The 19,152-nt window shown below is 46.3% G+C and overlaps 2 protein-coding genes across 2 annotated transcripts in view; one reads left to right on the top strand and one right to left on the bottom strand.

Moving 5' to 3' along the window:
* Positions 1-19,152, bottom strand: part of baiap2b (BAR/IMD domain containing adaptor protein 2b) — a 76,916-nt gene that overhangs the window by 30,516 nt on the left and 27,248 nt on the right. The gene's annotated exons all lie outside the window — the stretch shown is intronic.
* aatkb (apoptosis-associated tyrosine kinase b) overlaps positions 8,739-19,152 on the top strand; it is a 25,692-nt gene continuing 15,278 nt past the window's right edge. Inside the window, exon 1 of the mRNA XM_037463498.2 lies at positions 8,739-9,297. Within this exon, the coding sequence (XP_037319395.2) occupies positions 9,192-9,297 (106 nt within the window). The 5' untranslated portion in view covers positions 8,739-9,191. The remainder of the gene's footprint in view (positions 9,298-19,152) is intronic.

Genomic DNA, 19,152 nt, shown 5'->3' with positions numbered 1-19,152 from the left:
GACCGTGTCGGGTGGCCCCGTGAATGGGAAATCTTATTATAATAAACACACGGATGGAAGCGTCGATAAGAGCGTGGTTGTGTGCAAGCTGTGCAACAAGGAATTCACATCGAGCCTCAAGTATCACCTCAACGCAACACAATTAGCAGCTAGCGTGGACGTACAAGGACCCACACCCAACCCACACTGCACCAGATGACTGGTTTAAGGACCAGGGTAACTAAGTCCACGTCTGAAAAAATAACCAATGTTCTGAATGTACTTGAAAGTATTGGTATAATTAAAAAAAAACCTAGTTTACAGAAGGTCTACTTACCTATAGGCTACCTGAATTTCTGAAAGTACTATATTTCTAAATATGCTATTTCTACGCTGGAATTGGTTGAACAAAAATAAAAATGTGAAAAAAATTACTTCTCACTGTTCTCAGGTCAAATATTTATGAAATTAAAATGCGATTAATTTCGATTAATTAATTAGATGAATATTTTTAATCGAGTCCCGGCCCTAATAATATATATATATATTATATTATATATATTGACCTTATATTACATATATTTTTTTATTATAATTTTTTACCTATTTGTTACATGTCCCCAAGTTTTGTCTCTATGCCTTTTAACTGTGAGTGGGGGTAGTGTTTTGTTTTTTTCATGGTTTACAGGTGTGCAGTGCTGGTTGGCTGTTGGCGAGGAGGCGTGACCGTATAAGACCTGGGGAGCAATCAGCTAACGAGCTGGTGGCCTATTTAACCAGCCTGGTTGATGAACAGAGGAGAGAGAGAAGAGTTAGTTTTGTGAGACCCAATTGTACTCTACCTCAGTTTTGGAGAAGGGGTAGGTAGTTCTGCCCATGGGTGTACATTTCCATCACGTAGGTAAAACTTTGTTACACACACTAAGTTAGCTGGGTGGGGTCACCCCTGTAGTTTTTGCAATAGAGAGGTGAGCTGGTTAGGGATAGATTGTGTTAGGCAGGAAAAGGGGTGTAGAACAAAAGGGACCTTTTGTTTATTTCATTACTTTGACCCCAGCCCCCACAATCCCCTTCTCCTCCCTTATTTGGTTGTGTGTGTACTTTTTGTTTTTGTTTGTCACCTACTAAATGTCCCACAAGGACCAAACACATGCGTGTCATGCCGCTTTATTTGTTTCAGCTGCACATCTGGGTTCAACCCTCAAGGGACATGGTGGCTCTTCCTAAATCCTTTTTTAGTTTTGGGTAACTGACATTTATAAAAAGTCATAATGGGATATTGCCCCAGAGACGGATTGGTGCATCTTGGAGGATCAGCATGCTATTCATCCTTCCTGCATTGGTAAAGGCACAAGTGAGGCTGTAATAAGTTTCATATAAGTGCGACCACTGAATGAGACACATCTGCTCATCTTTACAGCGGAGTTGCAAGCCAGTCATCGCCTCCTTATTTACGCTGCAGCATTGGGGTGAGCGTTACAGTTCTATAACACAGTCACAGTCGATCCACCATTACCCTCCCCTTCGTAGTCTAGGTCTGTGAGGCAGCGCACTATCACCCAGGGTTCCCCGTCCCCACTATAATAAAAGGACTCGAAACTAAAATGGTACGACTTGTGACTCGACTTGAGACTTGTTGGCTGTGACTTGTGACTCGACTTGGGACTTGCTTCGTCTTTGACTCGACTTGACTCGGGACTCGAGGGCAATGACTTGAGACTTGCTTGTGACTTGCCTAACAGTGACTTGTTCCCACCTCTGGTGGCTACATAGCATGGCTAATAAGTGCTAAAAGGCTAAAGCAATTAACATCAAATTCACTTCGTCAGCAAAAGATTCTTCATCATTCTTGACAATGCCATCATAACTCAAGTGAACGCGCCGTGTGTTTCTGCATAACCCCTAGGGTTCACTTCTCAGAAACAACCGTGGGGACAATGCCCCCACTACTACCTCCGCGGCAGTGTGCTCAAGACTTGGCACGAGCGGGATTTGAACCCACTGGCGGTGCGCACAGAGGCTTCTGGGCTCTAGCTTGCACCCCTACACTACCAGTCCTGGTCACATTTTGACAACTTTGATTCTCCTATTTAACCTTGAGCATGTGAGTTAAACCTCAAAAATCTTTTTAAATGCTTTTTCCTCATCTGGTCTTGAACCCACAACCTTCAGTTGCAGTGCAGGGGCTTATGTCAGCAGCTCTTCCACTGTGCTACTTCACCACACACTAACCAATCCTTTGTTTGTTGTATTTAACCTTGAGATTGCTACTCAAAGCTGAGGTAAAGCCAAAGGCTCAAACATAAGACTGGGCTTGAACCCACAACCTTCAGTTGCAGTGCAGGGGCTTATGTCAGCAGCTCTTCCACTGTGCTACTTCACCACACACTAACCAACCCTTTGTTTGTTGTATTTAACCTTGAGATTGCTACTCAAACCTGAAGTAAAGCAAAAGGCTCAAACATAAGACTGGGCTTGAACCCACAACCTTCAAGTGCAGTGCAGGGGCTTATGTCAGCAGCTCTTCCACTGTGCTACTTCACCACACACTAACCAACCCTTTGTTTGTTGTATTTAACCTTGAGATTGCTACTCAAACCTGAAGTAAAGCCAAAGGCTCAAACTCACAACGTTCAAATGCAGTGCAGGGGCTTATGTCAGCAGCTCTTCCGCTGTGCTACTTCACCACACACTAACCAACCCTTTGTTTGTTGTATTTAACCTTGGGATTGCTACGCAAACCTGAAGTAAAGCCAAAGGCTCAAACCCCAAACCTTCAAATGCAGTGCAGGCTTGTGGCAGCAGCTCTTCCGCTGTGCTACTTCACCACACACTAACCAACCCTTTGTTTGTTGTATTTAACCTTGAGATTGCTACTCAAACCTGAAGTAAAGCCAAAGGCTCAAAACCAAGACTGGTCTTGAACCCACAACCTTCAAGTGCAGTGCAGGGGCTTATGTCAGCAGCCCTTCCGCTGTGCTACTTCACCACACACTAACCAACCCTTTGTTTGTTGTATTTAACCTTGGGATTGCTACTCAAACCTGAAGTAAAGCCAAAGGCTCAAACCCAAGACTGAGCTTGAACCCACAACCTTCAAATGCAGTGCAGGCTTGTGGCAGCAGCTCTTCCGCTGTGCTACTTCACCACACACTAACCAACCCTTTGTTTGTTGTATTTAACCTTGAGATTGCTACTCAAACCTGAAGTAAAGCCAAAGGCACAAACCCAAGACTGGGCTTGAACTCACAACCTTCAAACACAGTGCAGGCTTGTGGCAGCTGCTCTTCCGCTGTGCTACTTCACCACACACGAACCAACCCTTTGTTTCTCGAATTTAACCTTGAGACTGCTTCTCAAACCTCAAAACTCTTTCAAAGCAGAAGCGATGTCTGCATGAAGGGGCATGAACCCACAACCTCAGACAGCAGGTTGGATTGCAGCCCTTCAGTTGTTCCCTTGTGCTATTCAAGCACATGCCTCATTGTGTCCGTTTCTCATATTAGACCTTGGGATTGTTTACTCAACCTCAAAACTGTTTCAAAGTTTACAGTTTGAAGCCCTGACTGCAACCAAAACCTCCTTCTGAGAGAGCAGGTTTGAACTGAGGATCCTCCACACTTCAGCCTTCCTGCTCTCTCCCTGCACTGTTCCATCACACACCTGTTGATGTTTTTGAATCCAACCTCAATTCTCATAGATTGGAATTCACAACCGTTTCATACCGTTATAATAGAATTGCAGGTCAAGTAAAGTCATATAATGGCATTTCTAATAAAGCCCTAGTTGATTTCACTACTTTTATGCTGTGATCCTTATTTCACTTTTTTCGACATGTGTGCTGATGCCCGCGTGTGAATTGAGAGGATCCATACCGACTCCCCTATGGATCTAAACCAGTCTGAGGGTCCTCCTCAGCTGAGTGGAGAATAAATCCCGGAAGAAATAAACACGTTTGACACACGGCACCTTGAGGAGAGAGAATCAAATCCCAAATGTGGATCAGGAAGGTCAGCTTTGATTCCACTAGAGACACCAGAACTCACGATGATTCACAGTGTCACTGTTTGTTTAATTTAAATGTAAAAGTTCTTGATAATGAACTTGTTTCCAAAACAAAAAAAGAATAATGCTTGCTTTTTATACTATGTGCTCAAAGGTACTTTGGGTGTTTCATTATGGTTATTGATTATTGATTTGGATTTGGTCAATAAGAAAAATCCTGCCTTTGATCGTAATAATAGACTGCTGAGTAATTCAAAACTTGAGTAGGACATTTTGATCAGTTTGATCATAATTAAGGATTAAGGATTACCTTGATCCCTCGTTGGAGGTGGATTTTAGGCAGATCACATGTAAAGGCCTAAGTTGCCAAAGTTCTTTGTTTAATACAGATATTTGAATATGAATGCCTTATGTAAGTAACAGTTCGTTAAGTTCTAACCACTAATAAAGGCCTCCAGTTAAAATCAGTCAAATGTATTAATCCACATGCATTCAGCACACAAAAGGATATGCTGTTTGGAGCAGGTCTGTATAAACTGAATCTCTTCTCTTTCCATAAACATCTGTAAAGAAAAAAAAAACTAAGGTTTTAGGGCTGTATCTTTTGTACGCGTTCCTAAAAAGATATGTACGACACATTTTAAAATCTACACACAATGCCTTGCCAGTAAATGCATTAATTTGTGGACTGTGGACCGTGACATCCAGACGCTAGCCTATTTACTACAGCAAACTGTCTTTTTGCAAACTAAAGAGACACCTCTTTTGACATTGTAGCACTTAAATTGTACTTCTAATGATTCTTATGTATAACAAGTTGTAAATCAGCTTATTTAATAAAATTGCACTTTATTGTTTCTTGTTCGTCTGAGTTTGTATCCTTATGGTTAAAATGCACTTCTTGTAAGTCACTTTGGATAAAAGCGTCAGTTGTGCCAGCTTCTCCTTTTTTTCTGGTAAAATATTTGCTCAAATTTCCTGTTTGCTATCTGTGATCCAGGCAGTGGGACGGATTTGGAGATCCATATCTGCCGATATCAGGATCACTCTGATCCAGTCCTGCAAAGTTTTGAAGTACCGGGATAGGGCAGCCAACGGGCTAGAGCCGGCCCTGAGTGGGGCACGTGTAGTTGAGAGAGTTTGTCCTGCAGCAAAGACGGGATGATGGTGTTGAAAGCAGAGCTTAAAAAACAGGATCCTGGCGTAGGTTCCTAAGGAGTCCCGGGGGTGGAGGATGAAGTGGAGGGCCATGTTGACAGCAGGTTGGTGGAGGAGGTTTTTTTTGGCTTGTAGTTTGTGAGGTGAGGGAAAGAACAGGGCCCTGGCTGTCCGTAAGCTGCCAGGACAAGTGCAAGGGCTCACAACTCAGGTAATGTACACAGGTATCTTTAAAGTCTGTGTTTCCATAATCCAAACTAGAAGATTAAAATAGGTGTCCTTTAAATGGCTCCACAATATAAAACCTTTATTAAAAATTATTAAAAATTAATAACTTTATTAAAGATTTTTTTTTTGTGTTAGGGACCCGATCTGCATATCTGTTGTTTTTTTCCCTGTCTTTTGTGCTTTTGTTCTGTTTTGTCAATCCAGTTTCCACCTCTGTGTTCCGCCTTCGCCCCCCCCCTCTCTCGATAGCTCAGCTGTGGCTCATTCCAGGCATCACCAGTGGGGGGCATAAAGGCTTCACAGTTCCCTGGCTGGTCTCAGGTTCTGTTTTGTATCGATCAGAGTTTTTCTTACCTGTTTGCACGTTTTGTTTTTTGGGCCCTGCAGTGCCAGAACCACGGAGTACACATTTTGGGTTGGACTTTTGATTATGGTGTCCGACCTCGGGTTTCCACACCAGAACCCTGCCCCATCCCCTCGGACCACAAGTCATGGAGTCTCCCTCCCGACTTCAGTTGAGCCTGAGGAGCACTTTGTGTTTCCCCCTTTGAGAATCTGCCTTCTTCGTTTGTTTTGCTTTTTCTGGTTCACTTTCCTGGTTGGGTGGGGAATAAAAGTCATTTGGCTAGAGATCAAACTGCTGTGTGCGTGCTTTTGGGTCCACCGATTACACATCATAACACATAACAATGGGTAAAACCATATAAAGTTTTCTCAAAATAAAAAAATTGAATAAAAAGCTTAAAAGACCATGATTAAAAACCTTTTGCATGTCTTCTTTTTATTCCCTAGGTGAGGTAGGTGGTTATGGATCGCATTCCGGTATTCCAATGAGGTCGTCCAGATGAAAGTCCCGGACCAACTGTATAATGCAATTCTCAAAAATTTGGCCTGCAGTTTTAATGGTCCATTGTGAAGGGTCCCATGTGTCCATCTGAAAAAGGTCCTCCTGGATAGGTTTGAGGACCTTGTTTCTTAATCGTTGTTATTTGATTCTCTCCATGGAGGTTGTTCATTCCCACAGAGGACCACCCCTTCAACCAGGGACTGAAGTGCCTACAGTTCAACGTCATGTCTGCATTTTGGTCATCTAGGATTAAAAAGGGTCAGAGCTGCTGTCCTTCAGAGTTACTGACCCCTAGTGGTGAAAACAGGTTAGTGCACCAGAAGTTAAAACATGAAAGGCTCCCGATGTCCGTTGGTTCCTCAGTTGTTACTGCTGCAGAACCGTTGGAGGACATGGAGGTTTGTTCTCAGTGTATCTGCATTGATCATACAAGAGTCCACGATTCTTACTGATGTTCACGTTCATTTTTTCTTCTCATGGAACACCATGAAGAATAGAAGATACAAAACAAACAAACAACAAAGAAGCCAATACTCCGAAAAATAGTCCCTCATCAAGAATAGCAGCACTTAAGTCAATAAACTTTACCATGTTCTCCTGGTAGAATAATGTGACAAGTACAAATGACGATTATGTGATTGTTTATCTATTAATGTTGGAGAGGGAGGTGGTTTGTGGTATTTTGTCTGCTGTGGCCTCATCACGGATGGATTGGACCTCATGGTCTGGAGCTCGCGGGTTGCCCTCATTCTGGTGAATGGGTCACTGGAGGAAACACCGCAAAATCACCATTGTGATTATTTCTCCCCATTGCAGGTATGTAACACTTGGTTCTACAGTCGTACGGTTTCCTGCTGAGTCCAAGATGACAGTAGAGTGTGGACGCTGTTTTTTTGATGTGTTGACATTGATACTGAGCAGGCTTTAGCAGGTTAAATCTGTGACACCAAGGGACGCAGCTATATGACGCATATATGTAAAGGTCTGTGTTGTAAACGCTTGTAATAAAGATTCTGGTGAACTGTTGTGATTATTTCTCACCATTGCAGGGCGTAACAATAACAGGAAAGAAAAGACGGGAAAGAAAAAGTTTCATGTTTTTACCCGCCACGTCTCATCTTCGAGTTCTGTTTAACGTCCGGATGAAAGGTCATGTTACATTTGTATTACAAATTTAGCACAAATTGATTAATTGGGACATGGTTCCTGTGCAGGCGCTACATACACAAAGATTCAGTGATAATTAACCTCATGCTCTTCACATTGGATGTGAGGTGTGAAGTGACTAGAAAGCACCAACCCTTCTGACGGCGCCTATAAATCCATCTTGTTCTCAGGTTTCTGTTTCCAGGGAAACGGCACACATGAATGTATCAGAGAGGGGAACACGACGAGACAGAGGAGGAGTGAAGAATTTTGTGATTCCCATGTCTGAAAATAGCAACCTTTACCTGAAATAAACTGTCCTGTTCCTATTCATCGAACTGAGACTCCATTAAGAAGAAAATGGGTCTGCAATGGAATCATAGACTGGGTGACCACCCATCCATCACCATCTGCATGAACATAGAAAAAAAGCACAAAAAACACTTCAATTATGTCCTGTTCGCTAATGGTTTATTCCTCCGTCTTATTTGGCGTGAAAAGTCCCTCTAGCTGTAAATTATACGTCAGTCAGCAAATGGAAACATCTCCATGATGCAGATTAAAATACCTGCAGTATAAGAGGCCTTAACCATCCACAGTACAACACTAAATGTAACTCACATGCTTCTAAGTGGCTCCCCCTCCGTCACATCGGGTTAATGTTGGGGATCGATCGTTATGGAGTGCACAGTCAGCTAAAATGCCCAAATGGAGGGAGCCACCAACATAGCAAATAATATGAAGTTGCCATAAGGTTAGGCCACCTCTCTATATGTGATCTGGGCTTTAGCCTTAGAAGATATATATCTATTAATTATAAATGATAGATCGCATAACTATTCATCCATGCAGCAGAGAGCAGCGCTCACAATGCGGCCGGCAACAAAGCAGACAAAGACACACAGAGATTTTTCTACTTTCTTAGCAGCTCAGTCTGTGACATTTCTGCCACAATCCTCCTAAGAGGGCAAGATGCCCGAGGGAGCGATGACTCCCCCTTCTGCCAGGAATCCCATCTGATGGGAGGAGTGGAGGAGGGAGGAGGGGGATCGGGAGATGGAGAGGATGAATGTTACCTGGTAGGGAAGGGGGCCTCGTCCAACATGTATGAACAGTAGGATTACAGTTGGGAAAGTCCAGAGAGCCAAGTCCCGCCGTGGGCCTCTTCTGTGCTGTTACATCACAGTGTGTGCACGGGGGCTGTTTGGGGTTATTTATACATCCCATCTCATCCATCACAGGCGGCTGCAGGCTCTGCCCCCAGAAGTACACAAACATACTGGCCATCGCTGGAATATGCACCACTTTCTGCCTGCAACCTAAAAGCACGGTAGCCTCTCACCGCCCCCCCCCCCCCCCCCCCCCCCCCTCGCGGGCGCATAAACGCGCTCCATAGATTGTGTTTGCGCGCATTGGCGAGCAAGATGGCGCTGTGGCGTGTCAGCACCGCGGACAGCTCCTGACCGGACAGCTCGCGGCGTTCCAGTTGTTTGGTAGCTTTCTTCTGGGGTCACGTGCTCTCGTTCGCTCGGAGCCCCCCAGATGCTGTGAATGCATCCAGGTGTCGCGGGAAGACGGAAGTCACATCCCGGAACAACTCGACTGCTGAACAGTCCTCCTCCTCCTCGTCGTCCTTCAGGAGGAAGACAGCCATCCAGCGGCCTCGGCCCGCGGTGACTTCTCACCGGAGGAGGAGCGCCGTTCCGCCTCGATGACGCCGCTGTGAGATGGAGGTGCGCGCGGAGCGATCACGAGGAGAAATGACGCTCCGATCAAGAGCCATTGGTGCCCAGCTCTCTGCCACCCGAGCCCGCAGCTCTGCTTTCCAATGATGCGTCTCATAACCGCCGATAGGACGATGTTGGTGCTCCTGGTGACGATGTCTGCGGTGGGTTTCAGCCCCGGCTTCGCCCTCAGCTCCCATTTCAGCTCAGGTGAGCCGACATTCCGCCGCGGCCACGTCGTTAGATGCTCTTCAATAACATGAACCTTCTCGTTCTATCGTATACCCGAACGTTCCTCTTATCACGTTACAGCACAGGTGTCCTCACTGTCTGTCCTTGTGTCCTGTACGTTTATGCATGACAAGAAAAATGAATTCAATTAAAGAGCAGATGCAGCTCTGAAATGAGTTTTCCTGCCGGGTGGGTGTAAAGCAGCAAAGCTTTGCATTAAGGGGACGTGAAGGAGATATTTCAAAGTGAATTGTGGGAGAAAAAGGTCTTCGTCTAATTGGACCAGGATGCAGCTTGTTGTTATCCAATTAGTGCTGGGGAAGAACAGGATTGTGGGAGTTGATGATTGGAGACAGATCGCCTTGTTGTTTCCTTCTATAATAACCAGAAATCACTGCAAAGCGAGGGCTCTTCCATGGTTATGCAGCATAAGCAGCCTGTCGTTCAGAGGGTTTCCATGGAAACCGAAAGGTGCAGCAATGGTTTCCAAAAAGGATTCTGAGTGGGTCTCTGCTTTCTTTCACCTCTCTTAGTTTGTTACAGAAACACAGTTTTAGTTTTGTTACACCTGCTTCCAAACTTTTACACACACGTGTGTAAATTAGTAATTAAAGCGTTTTATTTTTAAATCAATATTTACTTTGTTTTTGATGCTTGTGTTCTAATAGAACTGCTTAAAAATTGTACTTATTGACCTTTTTTAAACAGATATAATGTCTTTTAAGATGGTAAACTGAGACGGCAGCAGGTTGATTTCACACATGCAGTTTATGTCGAAATCGTCCAAACTGAAGCTGAGGAGGAGACAACTGGGATAAAAAGACCTAAACCACGAGGTGGAGCTGACCAATGTGCTGAAACATGTCATCCTCCGGCAGGCTTTGACACATGTGATTCACTATTTAACTATTTTCTTCAAAGACTAAGCTGTGATTGTGTGAAACATTTGTCATACATGATCATTTTCTTTTCGTAAAGCTCAGTTTTTACTTCATCCGGCAGATCTTTTCATCCCGTCCTGATATAAATGTTTTGACTGGACGTCACTGAGCTGCCGTTGTTTCTTCCCTGTTGTTTGTCGGAAGGAAAGAGAGAAGAAAATATGTTGTCAAAGCAAACAAACAACCAAATATTAGAGAGCAAAAAGAGGTGCTGGTCCTATAGCTTGGATCTCCGCATCAGGGCGATGACATCACTGCCTATGCAGGGCTTGGTATGCGAGGGGGTGGAGGGGGGGGGGGGGGGTTCTTTTTACTGGCAGTGCTGGCTGGATTCCCTGGATTCTGCTGGCTCGCACACACAGGCGCCCTCTCATGGGTGGACGTCCCTTTCTGCGGGCTGGAGGACACCAGCACGGAGCTGAGGTGGACCAGAGGAAGAGGAGCTCTTGGTGTTACTCACAGAGTTGGGACTGGATGAAGGAACCGAGGAAGTCAAAGTAGATACAGGAGATGCGTGTATGTGTTGACCAAAGAATAGAAGTATTTAGATTAATGAACCATTTATAGCAACTGAACTTCCCCTGACCCACACCTCGACCCCCCCCCCCCCCCCCCCGTTAGAAACAACCCCCCCGGCTGCCGGACTGCTGTCTGAGAATGAGAACCTCTTATTGTACAAAAACTCATCTGGTGGAAACAAACAAGCTTCTGTTTACATTCAACATTCACACAAAGCATTTTATCACCATTTAAACCTGATCAGGGATCAATACCTCTGCTCTCACTATGACAGTGTCTGTTTCACACTGATCAGATAACTTATTATCTGTATTGTTTCATTAGGAACCTGCATAATCCATAAAGTATCTAGAAATTAGTTAAAAAGATGAAGTAACGGATAATTCCTTCTGTTTTGTTTCTACTGATAGAACTATAAACTAAATACTAACTAATAAACGCTTAATTAAATCATTTACAAAATGTGAGTCTTTTTCTGACCACATCCAAAGCGTTGCTAAAGAGTGATTTCAACTCCAGAGAGATGTTGTTGTTTACAGAATGCAGGGGTCTAAATCTCTGTCCCTATAGTGATGCTCTTGTGTCATCACTCCATCTTCCATCCTCCTCCATTTCCTCCACTGGCGAAAGTTCTTAAAAACAACGAAGCTCCTGACTGACAGGTCTCATCACTCCAATAAGCTGCCTCAGAATAAAACAATTTGCTCCACGGATTAAATCATGCATGCTATTACTTCTGTTATTACTTTGCCGGCCTGTGTAATTATGGCATAATTTCATTTCCTGCTTCCTCTTTGGCCCATCGGCTGAGGCATTAACGGCAAATGGACGTTGGGATGGAGAGAGATGCAGTCATCATCTGTGCTCCGTTCTGGATCAGGAGACAGCAGAGTGGACACCTGAGAGGAGCGCCGCGCATTCAATCGCTTTGTCTTATTGTGTTGTCTCGAGCCGAGTGTCCTCCCCGTGTCTCTCTTTCTAACCTCGTCTCCCTCCATACAGACGTGTAGATGTACCATCCCACACGTGACCCCAGTATCACAGCTGGGCCTCAGATCATCGCGAGAGACTTATTCAGAGAATGAATGTTGTGTTTGTTTTGACACGTCTGTCTCCGTCTGTGTGTCCTCTTATCAGAGCTTCTCCTGGCCTTGTTCACTTAGCACGTTAGTGCACGTGGGGCGGTTACAGCTGATAACGTTGGCTCCCTTAGCCCCATTAGCTCTGTTAGCGCTGTTAGCACTGCTGCCGCGGTTTGTCGCCATGTTGAGAGCTGCGTGGAGGCAACGCTCTTTCAGTGCTGTGTGGAGCTAGTAGTAAACGTGTTTTAGGACATGAGATCCACCTGGTTTTGAGGGCTCCTTGCGGTCGGTTGACCTGCGAGCTGAAAGACGCTGACCACCCACACTGTCGACGCGCCGCCGTATGCGTCAGTACTTACAACACATACTCCCTCTCACTGTTTCCACGGCAACACACCTCACTGAATCAGCGCAGTTGTTCGTGAATTCAGCCTCAGAGAACTCTTTGTCTGATGAAGGTCCGTTTGAGTCCTGTCTCTCTCTCTGTTATAATCTGCACGCCACACGTGAAGCCACTGCAGCCGCTGGAGTTATTCATGCTATGCAGTGATGGAGGGTGGCGAGATGTAAGTCACAGTGTGTGTGTATGAAGACACAGATACAATCTAGTAGTTGTTGTGTGGGCGGATGTGTAGGTCTCCATGTGTCGGTGACGCAGGCCGACTGGACGCCCCCAACCCTCCAGATACATGGCCCACATTTCAGTTCCCACTTTGTGGCATTAGTGACAAGCTAAAGCACATAAAGGCAAGTGGGGGGGGGGGGGGGGGGGGGGGGGGTGCATGTTTATGTAAATGTAGACATGAATCCAGCCTGCCCTCCATCCTGACCCTGCACACCTCCAGAGTCAGGAAAAAGGCAGGAAAGATCTCTGCAGACGTTCCCCCCCCTGGACACAACCTGTTCTCACTCCTCCCCCCTGGGGGGCGCTACAGAGCCCAGTATGCCAAGACCACCAGAACCACCAGACACAGAAACTGCTTCCTTCCCTCAGGCCATCTCTTTGTTGAACAATTGGTTTTGTTTAACAACTTTATCGTCAGTTTACACTGAAATGTATTCTGCATCCTTAAATGAAGGGTGTTCACTGTGATACGTTTCCCTTATTTTATTAATAACTCATTCTATATGAAATGGTTTAGTTTATTTCTGTATTTCTTACTTACGTATTTATGAATCTCGTTCCCTTCTCCATGTTAGCAGGACGTCAGCATAACAACATAACACAGTAGTGAATTCATATATAATGATCATAATAACATTAGTGAATTAATAGCAAACTGCGGTTAAATCAAGCTGCATAGGGCATCCTGCAGCTCTCCATACTCAGTTCAACCACTGCTCTTTTCCAACCAGTTACATAAGAAACCAATCAGGGCCATGCGCAGTGAGCATGAAAAATACATAAGAGTATTCAGTAGAACCAGGTCGTCTCAGTTACATAAAGCAGCCTGCAGGTGTTTGTCGTCGCCTCAACAGCATTCTTACTTCACTGCTTCAGGTAGAAATGAAGTACTTCTCCAGCTCATGAAGCCATTTCACATGCTGCCACACCGCCTGATATACTACAAGTGTCTCCATGGCAACCATGGAACCGGTGCTTTGGAGAGGACATACTTCCTTGGATTGTGCACAATCACGGCCCTTTTAAAGATCAGTTAACGGCTCACGAGGTAGTCCGAAAGCATCCCCTGCTTTATGGTCTGTTTGAGTGGACCATCGTTTACTGATTGAACATCATGCTGCGTTGAAGACGACTGTCGGCGATCATTTCGTTCACCGCGCAAAATGCTGTGAACATGATGACAGGGGGGGGTTTGGACCAAAGCAGGAAACATGCGTAATGAAGACCACGAGTATGAAGATGAGGCCACGTGGCGTTGTGTAATGGGCTCACATCTGAGGGCCGATGGGAGAAGAGGTCGGTTCTGCTGCAGCGGTTCTTCTCTTCCTCGCTGGGACAAACGTAGACGCCAAATAAATACATGGAACCCTTTGAGTGAGGAGGTCTGAGGACATACAGTGAAAACTGGAGGAAGTAGTTTGCATGGACGAATACCATAAATACTATTTATTCCTTCATCCAGATACGAAGCACAAACATGATGACGAGCTCCTGCTCCGCTGTCATGTGGAGCAATGTCCCCCCCGAGGGGATGCATGCACGCGGCTCTCCTTGCTAAGCTGTGCTAAGCTGTGCAAGCTGCACGCTCTGGAGACCCACAATGCACTGCTTCTGAGCCGCCCGCCCAACTACGACTTGATGAATGCCAGGCTTCCACTGCGTATCATACAGAGTATTATTCTCAAGGTTTCATCTTCAATATTTATTAATAACAGATTCAAGACCTAAAGAATTCACACGCGTACGTCTGGTTTCTCCCAAACTGAAGGATTGAAGTAAAGCTCATAAAACAACATGCACAGTCCACACGGAAAATGTCACGAACCACTTCAATCATCATTCAGAGCGCACACACAGATGTTCATGTACCTGTCTGCTGTCCATGATTAGCATCACAGCAGGGAAGCAAAGGGACGTTCATGTTTGTTGTGATGCGAGGTCAGCTTCACGACCTTCAACACATGTGACCTGCTACAGCTCAACCATGTGCATGAAGACAATTTGTCCATCTTCCTTCTGGAATGTGTTTGAAGCTGATGCAGAGTCGGGTTTCCAGACTAATGGATCCAGGTTGAGTCTTTGGGTTTGAGTCTGCAGGCTCGCGAGAGGAATTCAGCGAGAAGAAAGTGTCACAATGGGTGCTGGTGCAGGCGGAAGGCAGGGCGGCGGCGGCGTCGTGGCGGGGGCCGCTGGGCTCAGCAGCGGCGGCGGCGTCGTGGGAGTCTGGGGGCCGGGACGGGCGGAGACTGGCGTCTGGGGGCCGAGTCAGGAGCCAGGACTGGGCGGGTTCGTCGTCTCCTCCCTCCCGGGCTCCTTCTCCTCGGGTTTAGGACATCCCGGAGTTCGAAGCATTCCTCCTGGTAGCTCCTGGGACCAACAACAACGTTGGTCTTCCACTGGAAAAAAGGGCTCCTTAAATCCGAGTAGTCGGGCCCCAAGTCGCTCCAGGAGTCCGCTGGCAAGCCGGTGTTGGTGTTGCGCCGGGCAGCCTGCTGCACGCTGCGTGGGCCCCCACGAGCCAGGCGAGTTCCCCAAAAAGGGCTGTCAGAATCAAAACCCGCCGAGTCCTTCTTTGGTCGCGTCATTCTGTCACAAATGGGTGACGCGACCAGGGACAACAGGCACACGGGGCTTAAATACACAAGGGAGGTGCAGGTGATTGGACACAGGTGGGAACACTCAGCCAATCACAGGACAGGAAGTGAAGCTCACCCAGAGACACGAGAGACAAGAAAACTACAAAAAAAGACAGGAAGCAGAACCAAACCGTGACAGAAAGAGAGAAATGAAAGAAATAAGAAATGAAGGAAGTAGATCAGCGAGCAAAGGAGCCGGAAAGGAGGGACGAGGATTTATCTCTTTCTGCTTCACAGATAGAATCCAAATATATCGTTTAGTCCCAAATACAAGCTCACTTTTGTTGTGAAATCCTGGCACGTAACGTCAAATGTAAACAGTGTAAATATGAGCTGGAGGTCCGACGGGGCCCCCGCGGCCCCCCAGGGAGCAGAGCCAACCAGACGAGCCCCAGGGGCTTCTGGGTAGCCGATCACCTGGGGAGGGAAGGGAGAACCTCAGGAGGAAGCTGTCTGCTGCACTCGGCATGCTGAGGTGTAGCTGTGCTTCAGCCGGTGTATCACACACACACACACACACACGCACACACACACACGCACACACACACAGAAGCTGTGGAGGGGTCGGATTCGGACACAGGAAGTGTTAAATGGAGCAGGAGAAGCAGCTGAGTTCTGAACATGGGGCTGAATTCTGTGGAGGTTTCATGTTTCATGCATCGAAAGCTGGAACAGAAAGAGAGAGGCCCAAACTTTTTAAATGTGCAGGAAAACAAATTATTTCGGGTTCATTCTTATTAGATAAGTATGCTTTAGTACATTCAATAGATTAACAATTGGTTATTCTGTAATGAAATAATGTTTATTCATAGTTGATGTGTTTTTTAGCTCAGTGTGTTATGAGTGACATGAACGAGCTCCTTCTGACTGTGTACTTTTTGCGCATCTATTGATGGGTGCAGATTTGGCTGCAGCCTGAGACTCTCACAGTGAGACCATGTTCACAACATTCATCAGATATCACCGCTCTTCCTCTCCTTCGTCCTCCACACACTCTCCCTCCATCATTTCACTCCCCCCGCCCCCCCCCCCCCTCCGACCTGTCTTCTGTGATCCGTACGTCCAAATGAAATCCATTTAGTCTCATCATCAGGAATCAGGAAACGTTTATTGCCATAGTATGTTGTACATACATGGAAATTGTCTTGGCGGAAGGTGCATGAAGACAGTACAATAAGACAACATAGTGCAAATGAGATAAAAATAGAATAAAATAAAAGTATAATAAAATATAAAATATAAGCTATGGGTTAGTACGCTAAAAACTAAAGCTAACGCTATGGGTTAGTAAGTTAGAGGAGATAAGATAAAATTAGGAATAAAAATAAGGATAAAGTGCACCAGCTAGACAAAGTGACGGGTGACAGGTGAAAGTGACACAGTGATGATGAGCATGGGAAAGGGTTGCCGTGGCGACGCATGGCGATAAATGTCCGGAGGCAGGGCTGATCCAGACCACGGAGCTGTGGTGGTCTGGGCTTCTCCTGCCGTCCCGTTGGCTCTGTGGTGTGGTATAAACCAGAGTCTAAGGTCTGTGGGACTCTGGCTCTGATCACACCAGCACACTCATCACTACACATCTCGGGGACTTGAACCCACGACCTGCAGGTCTCCGAGCCGCTGACTTACGGATGAGCTAATCACACTACACGTGGTGATGAGACTAAAGCAGGACGCCTGGGTGGCTTTGAGCTGAAGTTGTAATCAGCTTGGATTAATAATTCTTTGATTTTCTGCTCTTCCATATTTTCAAATAATTACTGCAGAAAAAAACTGTAAAACAAATAATAAACAGTTGGAATAAAAGAGCCACAAAGAGAAGTTTGCGAGGTTCTCCTGCCGTGAAACGTCTCTGTGACGTCAGGACGACACCAGGACGTGTCTCTGTTTCACACCACGTTTCAGCTTCATCCCTTCATGCCTTCATGCCTTCATGTCTTCATCCCTTCATGCCTTCATCCCTTCATCCCTTCTTGCCTTCATCCCTTCATCCCTTCATCCCTTCATGCCTTCATCCCTTCATCCCTTCATGCCTTCATCCCTTCATGCCTTCATCCCTTCATCCCTTCAGGCCTTCTTGCCTTCATCCCTTCATCCCTTCTTGCCTTGATCCCTTCATGCCTTCATGCTTTCATCCCTTCATCCCTTCATGCCTTCATCCCTTCATCCCTTCATCCCCTCATGCCTTCATCCCTTCATCCCTTCATCCCTTCCACCCTTCATGCCTTCATGCCTTCGTGCCACGCTTCCTTTCCTATGAACCCTCTTTGCATGGGGTGTGTGGAAGGTGAGGTTCTTTCTCTCGGTGCTGGGGGGCACCAGGAGGGCGGACCGGGGTTTGTGGGAAACAGTCACCATGGAAACCAGAATTTAAAAAAGGAAGAGAAAATTGCAGCTCCTGAGTCTCACGCATCATGTTTTCATTCAGGCTCAGACGGAACAGGCATCCCTCTGTGTGTCTGTCCCTCTATGTGTCTGTCTCTCTGTGTGTCTGTCCCTCTATGTGTCTGTCTCTCTGTGTGTCTGTCCCTCTATGTGTCTGTCTCTCTGTGTGTCTGTCCCTCTATGTGTCTGTCTCTCTGTGTGTCTGTCCCTCTATGTGTCTGTCCATCTATGTGTCTGTCTCTCTGTGTGTCTGTCCCTCTATGTGTCTGTCCCTCTATGTGTCTGTCTCTCTGTGTGTCTGTCCCTCTATGTGTCTGTCCATCTATGTGTCTGTCCCTCTATGTGTCTGTCTCTCTGTGTGTCTGTCCCTCTATGTGTCTGTCTCTCTGTGTGTCTGTCCCTCTATGTGTCTGTCTCTCTGTGTGTCTGTCCCTCTATGTGTCTGTCTCTCTGTGTGTCTGTCCCTCTATGTGTCTGTCTCTCTGTGTGTCTGTCCCTCTATGTGTCTGTCTCTCTGTGTGTCTGTCCCTCTATGTGTCTGTCCATCTATGTGTCTGTCTCTCTGTGTGTCTGTCCCTCTATGTGTCTGTCCCTCTATGTGTCTGTCTCTCTGTGTGTCTGTCCCTCTATGTGTCTGTCCATCTATGTGTCTGTCCCTCTATGTGTCTGTCTCTCTGTGTGTCTGTCCCTCTATGTGTCTGTCTCTCTGTGTGTCTGTCCCTCTATGTGTCTGTCTCTCTGTGTGTCTGTCCCTCTATGTGTCTGTCTCTCTGTGTGTCTGTCCCTCTATGTGTCTGTCTCTCTGTGTGTCTGTCCCTCTATGTGTCTGTCTCTCTGTGTGTCTGTCCCTCTATGTGTCTGTCCATCTATGTGTCTGTCTCTCTGTGTGTCTGTCCCTCTATGTGTCTGTCCCTCTATGTGTCTGTCTCTCTGTGTGTCTGTCCCTCTATGTGTCTGTCCATCTATGTGTCTGTCCCTCTATGTGTCTGTCCCTCTGTGTGTCTGTCCCTCTGTCCCTCTGTGTGTCTTAAACTCACTTTCTCCATCAGCCTCATGGTGTCCAACCTGACCCTTCATGTGTTTCTCTTGCACGTTTGGTCCTGTTGTTGGTTTTGACCTAATCTGACCCTCGGGTGCACCACCAACATCATCTTCATCATCATCATCCTCTTCATCATCTTCTTCTTCAGCAGCAGCAGGGTTTGACCAGCTGAGCAGTTTGAGAGCGAGAAGCTTTGTCTCCGTCACTCAGTGACACTGGTGTTATTTTTAGGGCGAGATGTTTGACCTCATTCCTTCACGCGGTGCAGCCTGCGTCACGTTGCTCTGCAGATCTCATCATCATGTCGCTGGGTTTGTCTGTTTTCATGGATTCATGTTAACACAAATGAAACTATTGTCTTGGTTTGAGCCCTGCAGTCGTTTTCTGAAGGACAATCTATTCTAATCATTTCCTGAACCTTCTGTCAGATGCAAACGGGACATGTGGAGACGTGTGAGACACGTCTCAGGGGGGTGTCCCTTAGAGACACTTCCTGCAGAGTCCCCTGAGTGGACGAGAGCAGCGGATGTAACTGAGTCGCTGTCTCCAATGCCCGATGACCTTTGACACGATGTCCTACATGAACTACAGACACCATCCCAAC

This window comes from Pungitius pungitius, chromosome 21 (assembly GCF_949316345.1).
Source record: "Pungitius pungitius chromosome 21, fPunPun2.1, whole genome shotgun sequence".
Taxonomy (NCBI): Eukaryota; Metazoa; Chordata; class Actinopteri; order Perciformes; family Gasterosteidae; genus Pungitius; species Pungitius pungitius.
Note: the sequence above shows the minus strand (reverse complement) of the source record. Positions and strands in the feature narration are given on the sequence as shown.